Source organism: Austrofundulus limnaeus, unplaced genomic scaffold, assembly GCF_001266775.1.
Source record: "Austrofundulus limnaeus strain Quisiro unplaced genomic scaffold, Austrofundulus_limnaeus-1.0 Scaffold45, whole genome shotgun sequence".
Taxonomy (NCBI): Eukaryota; Metazoa; Chordata; class Actinopteri; order Cyprinodontiformes; family Rivulidae; genus Austrofundulus; species Austrofundulus limnaeus.
Genome location: NW_013952447.1, coordinates 7,192 through 12,561, shown reverse-complemented (window position 1 = coordinate 12,561; position 5,370 = coordinate 7,192). Strand labels below are relative to the sequence as shown.

Genomic DNA, 5,370 nt, shown 5'->3' with positions numbered 1-5,370 from the left:
CACTGTGTCAGTCACCACTTCTTATTTCATCCTGTTTTTGTTGATATTTGTTTGGAACCTACAGAGCAGAAAACAAACAGCAGGTCATAATGTGACAAACCTGTTGTTTTTAAAGCCTGACCACCTCGGTGGACGCAGTGGTGGCCATTTGCGTCATCTTTGCCATGTCCTTCATCCCGGCCAGCTTCGTCCTCTACCTCATCCAGGAGCGGGCCACCCAGGCCAAGCACCTGCAGTTTGTCAGTGGAGTCAGTCCTCTGGTGTATTGGACRGCCAACTTCCTGTGGGACATGGTACTGCCACCCCGTTTGGACYGTGCTGGTTGGATGTAGGGTGGTATAATCATAGCTCTTGGTTATCTGGGCCTTCCTCCAGGTGAATTACTCCATCAGTGCAGCCATGGTGGTGAAAACCTTCACGTTCTTTGAGAAGAAATGTTACACCTCACCAACCAACCTGCAGCCACTTATTGCCCTGCTGATGCTTTACGGGTGAGTTACAATCATCCAGACGATGCAAACCAAACACTTTGTTACAAAACAGGATTATTAATCATTAGGTAAACTGAAACGTGAACAGTTCACGTCAGGAACTATTGTTCCTGCTGATTTCTGTCTCAGCTGGTCAGTGACACCGATGATGTACCCCATGTCCTACGTCTTCAGCGTCCCCAGCACCGCCTACATCTCTCTCTCGTGCATCAACCTGTTTATCGGCATCAACAGCAGCGCCGTCACCTTCATCCTGGACCTYTTTGAGAGCACCACAGTACGTCCTGGCAGGTGTTTTAACTGTTTTAATCCATGTTTTTCCTCTGTTGTTAAGAGTTTTTACCTTCTTATCCAGGTGTTGTACAGGTTCAACCAGATGTTAAAGACGGCGCTGCTCATCTTTCCTCATTACTGCCTGGGCAGGGGGCTGATCGACATGGCTGTGAACCAGGCTGTGACGGATGTTTACGCTCGCTTTGGTAACCATGAAACTCACCCAGGGTCACTCCAGCTTCCACCTGCAACTGCTGAGTCATTCATTGTTCATGTCAGACAGAAGCAAAAATACATTTTTTAAAAAAAATCTTTCCCCRAAGGTGAGGATCACAGCCCAGACCCCTTCCACTGGGACTTCATTGGGAAGAACCTGTTCTGCATGGCAGCTGAGGGGTTTCTCTATTTTATCCTCAACATATTTTTTCAGTATCGCTTCTTCCTGGATCACTGGCAAGTATAACTGACACAATCTCAGATTTTAATAAAGCTTTCATGTTAACTGAAGGTTGATTGGCTAAGGTTTTTATTTTCAGGATTCCAGATGGCCCAAAACCTCACATGTTGGACYAGGACAAAGACGTGGCCGAGGAAAGAGAGAGGATCCTCAGGAACSAACAAACAAATGATATTTTACGCATCAAAGGCCTGACCAAGGTCAGACAGGTTCCTTCAGTGTCATGAAGTTTGGACAATAAAACAAACAAAGAGATTTAATTTACATTTTTTTTTAATCCTGGCAGACATACAGGGGGACATTTGTCCCTGCAGTGGACCGGATCTGTGTTGGAGTCTCACCTGGAGAGGTTAGTCCAGGTTTGGGGAAGTTCTTCAGCAGAGAAGACGGTTTGATGGTTTTTGTTGTCCTCTGCAGTGTTTCGGTCTTGTGGGGGTAAACGGAGCAGGAAAGACCACAACATTTAAGATGCTGACCGGAGACATCGACGTGACGTCAGGAGAGGCGATGGTCTCTGGTTACAGGTTCAGGATTTAAATYTGTTCATCTCAATATTAAGCTTAATAATAAATAAATGAATYAATGCAGTGTGAAAGCTAAAAGCTGAAAGATTTTTCCTCAAAGCTACCGAAGAAGCTGAAAATGTTTAATAATACAACTGTTAATATGAGTTGAATTGAACAGTTGACTGAGGTTGAAATTAGCAGACAGACGCTGAATAAAGAGTAAAAAAGTCAGAAAAACAAGAAAAATGCGAAAAAGTTATAATGTGTTGCCAAATAGCCGAAGTAGCCTTAATTATCATAAAAATTGCTAAAATGTAGCTGAAAAGCTGCAATTGGCACAAAGATGCAAAAAGAACACATCACACAAAAAAGTGAATTTAGATTTAAAAAATCTAAAAAATAGGTACACAGTTACTAAAAATGCAAAAACAGCTGAAATTGAAAAAAAAATAAGCTAAAAGAATCTTCTATCAGAAGCTGATAGCAGCCTACATTTTTTAATTTACAGAATAGCTGAAAAAGCACAAGAAGCCATGATTTAAAAAGTAGAAAGAAGTTGTAAAAGAGCAGAACCAGGATAAATGTAAAAAGTACAGGAAAGATTTATCAATATTTTGAAGGGTTTTAAGGATYTTGATGATAACTTCATTCAGTTTAAATGAGGAAAAAATGGCAGAAAAAAGCTAAATAGCTGAAAAAGTACAAGTAACTGAAATACCAAAAGTCATAGCACCCATGGTATAAATTAGCTGAACTTTTTGATATGAATTGTTGAAAGAGAAGAAATGTGGAATGAGATGTGCTGAAAAATGTATTGAAGAAAAATATAGATCATCTCAATAATCTTGAKTTAACTTGATAAACATTCACACAATTCCTGCTAGAGTTAGAAATTTMAGATTCAAGCCTAATGAGCCTTATCTTATCTCAGGTGGTGGTTACTGGTCTATTGTTTGCAGATTATGTTTGACAGAATTTATTCTCATTTTATTGTGTTTTGTATTGGGATCAGAGCAACTTTTTAAAACTCAACTTTTCTATTTTGTATTTCCCAGCTGCTAAAGGTGGCGCGACCCAGTTGCCACATGACCTGTTCACTTGTTCCCCCATGTTTTATGTATGTTTGTTTTTTTGAATGGGTGTTCTTAACTTGAGAGTTGGACTCCGCCAAGGTTGCCCTTTGGCACTGATTCTGTTCATTACAGAATTTCTAGGRGCAGCCAAGGTGTTGAGGGGATCCATTTTGGTGACCTTAGGATCACATCTCTGCTTTTTGCAGATGATGTGGTTCTGTTGGCTTCATCAGATCCTGATCTCCAGSTCTCACTAGAGTGGTTCACAGCCGAGTGTGAAGRGGCCAGGATTAGGATCAGTGCCTCCAAATCTGAGACCATGGTCTTGAGCTGGAAAAGGGCAGGTTGCCTTCTCCAGGTCCCGGAGGAGGTCCTGCCCCAAGTGGAGGAGTTTAGGTATCTCGGGGTCTTGTTCATGAATGAGGGGAGAATGGAGTGGGAGATGGACAGGTGGATTGGTGCTGCGTCTGCAGTGATGCGGGCGCTATACCGGTCTGTCATGGTGAAGCGAGAGCTGAACCAGAAAGTTAGGCTCTCAATTTACTGGTCATCTACGTTCCTACCCTCATCTATGGTCACGAACTTTGGGTAGTGACTGAAAGAACGAGATCACAGATTAAGAGGCCAAAATGAATTTTCTCTGCAGGGTGGCTGGGCTCTCCCTTAGAGATGGACTGAGAAGCTCAGTCATCCAGGAGGGACTCAGAGTAGAGCTGCTGCTCCTCCACGTCGAGAGGAGCCAGTTGAGGTGGTTCATCTGGTTAGGATGCCTCCTGGACTCCTCCCTAGTGAGGTGTTCCGGGCATGTCCCACTGGGAGGAGGCCCAGAGGAAGACCCAGGACACGCTGGGCGGACTATGTTTCTAAGCTGGGCTGGGAACACCTTGGAGTTCCCCCAGAGGAGCTGGTCCAAGTGGCTGGAGAGAGGGAATTCTGGGTCTCTCTGCTTAGGCTGCTGCCCCCGAGACCCGACCCCGGATAAGAGGAAGAAAACGGATGGACGGATGGATGGGTGTTCTTGACTGCAATTTCATTCTACAGTGCATCCTTGATGTTGTGTTTGAATGCCAATAAAGAGGATCTCTATCTGTCTTCTTGCAGCATTTTGACTAACATCCTGGACGTCCATCAGAACATGGGTTACTGCCCACAGTTTGATGCCATCGATGAGCTGCTGACCGGCAGAGAACATCTGCACCTCTACGCWCGCCTCCGAGGGGTTCCAGAGTCTGAGATCAGCAGGGTGAGGAGGACCTCTCACTTTGGTAACAAACAGATACTGAAGGAGATGAATTATCTTACAATGYTCTGACCAGCTGTCTGGGAAGATCTGTGCTGGAGTCTGAAGACAGATATGGTTCTTCAGGACCAGGTGCTGCTTTAGGTTCTCAGTCATCCAAAAGATGGCAACTCAGGACGTTTTGCAACAGAAAAAACTGTTTCAAAAAGTCTTCAATGAAGAAAAAAACTCTATGATTGGACCAACTCAAAGGATACTTTAGGGTTTTTGATAAAAGGAATCATTTGTTTGTTGAATGACTGAATAAATATTCTGGTTCCTGTTGGTATGAAGGAGACTTGTTCAGAACTTTAAGGTCCTCTTCACATTGGAGGATAACTTTTTTACATTGATGGTGTTTTTAGGTCTAGTCAAGGTCTTTTCTTTCATGGGCAGAGCAGGATAATTCGTGGAGGGTTTTGAGCCCAGAACTTTACAAAACAATGGTTTATCTTTCTGGTAGCAGAGTATTGGTGTCCTGGGTAAAATGTTGGGGGGACGGGGGGCTGATGACAGTGTCTCTATGTGCAGGATTTGAGGCAGGACTGGCAGAGCTGTCCTCATGCCTAGACTGTGATAATGGTCATGACAAAGTGTTGGAGGTACAACTGGAACATGGAGCATGGTGAGGGAACAAGGGGGCGTTTTGAGGATGTGGAAAATAGCAGGAAACACCTTCCAGAACATCAACATGTTTGGACACAAACCAGCCATTATCTAATGATCGGTTAAAACTGTAGCTGGGCTTTAGACTCTACCAGGACTGTCCTTTTTCAGCCTCCTMGAGCTGGTATTTTAAGGACTGAATCTAAATGTGTAAAAAGACACATCTATCCCCCCCAAATGTAGGTGGCAGATTGGGCCATCCAGAAACTGGGCCTGTCGGAGTACGCGGGTCGAAGTGTGGGGACCTACAGTGGGGGTAACAGGAGGAAACTCTCCACGGCCATCGCCATGATCGGCTGTCCTGCTCTGGTGCTGCTGGTGAGTCCGACACCCCTGATGGGAGTCCAGGTTTATCTTCATTATCCAAATGTTCTGGTTAAAAATGGACTGAATCAGTGCTTACCTTCCTGCTTCAGGATGAGCCTACCACAGGGATGGACCCACTGTCCAGACGCTTTCTGTGGAACTCCATCATGGGTGTAATCCAGGAGAACCGAGCAGTGGTCCTCACCTCTCACAGGTAAACTCTAAATCAATGTTTGTGTGGATTAGAATTAGAAGAAGTATCGAGTCAATGGCAGGATGTTAAGATGAAGTGTAGATGTGGGTGTACCATGTTATGATG

General features: G+C 44.3%; 1 protein-coding gene and 1 long non-coding RNA gene across 3 annotated transcripts in view; one reads left to right on the top strand and one right to left on the bottom strand.

The window, feature by feature from the left end:
- LOC106517125 (uncharacterized) overlaps positions 1-187 on the bottom strand; it is a 2,594-nt gene extending 2,407 nt beyond the window's left edge. Inside the window, exon 1 of the long non-coding RNA XR_001310163.1 lies at positions 101-187. This is a non-coding gene — a long non-coding RNA (uncharacterized LOC106517125). The remainder of the gene's footprint in view (positions 1-100) is intronic.
- Positions 1-5,304, top strand: part of LOC106517124 (retinal-specific ATP-binding cassette transporter) — a 34,458-nt gene extending 29,154 nt beyond the window's left edge. The window contains exons 38-49 of one of the 2 annotated variants that reach the window (XM_014007835.1): positions 1-6; positions 116-293; positions 376-491; positions 621-768; positions 847-970; positions 1,088-1,217; positions 1,301-1,421; positions 1,508-1,570; positions 1,639-1,745; positions 3,902-4,043; positions 4,929-5,063; positions 5,162-5,304. In XM_014007835.1, coding sequence (XP_013863289.1) covers positions 1-6; positions 116-293; positions 376-491; positions 621-768; positions 847-970; positions 1,088-1,217; positions 1,301-1,421; positions 1,508-1,570; positions 1,639-1,745; positions 3,902-4,043; positions 4,929-5,063; positions 5,162-5,269 — 1,378 coding nt within the window. In that variant the 3' untranslated portion in view covers positions 5,270-5,304. Of the gene's footprint in view, positions 7-115; positions 294-375; positions 492-620; positions 769-846; positions 971-1,087; positions 1,218-1,300; positions 1,422-1,507; positions 1,571-1,638; positions 1,746-3,901; positions 4,044-4,928; positions 5,064-5,161 lie in introns of those variants that run through there. The other variant, XM_014007836.1, reaches the window with a different exon arrangement.
- The last annotated feature ends 66 nt before the right edge of the window (positions 5,305-5,370 follow it).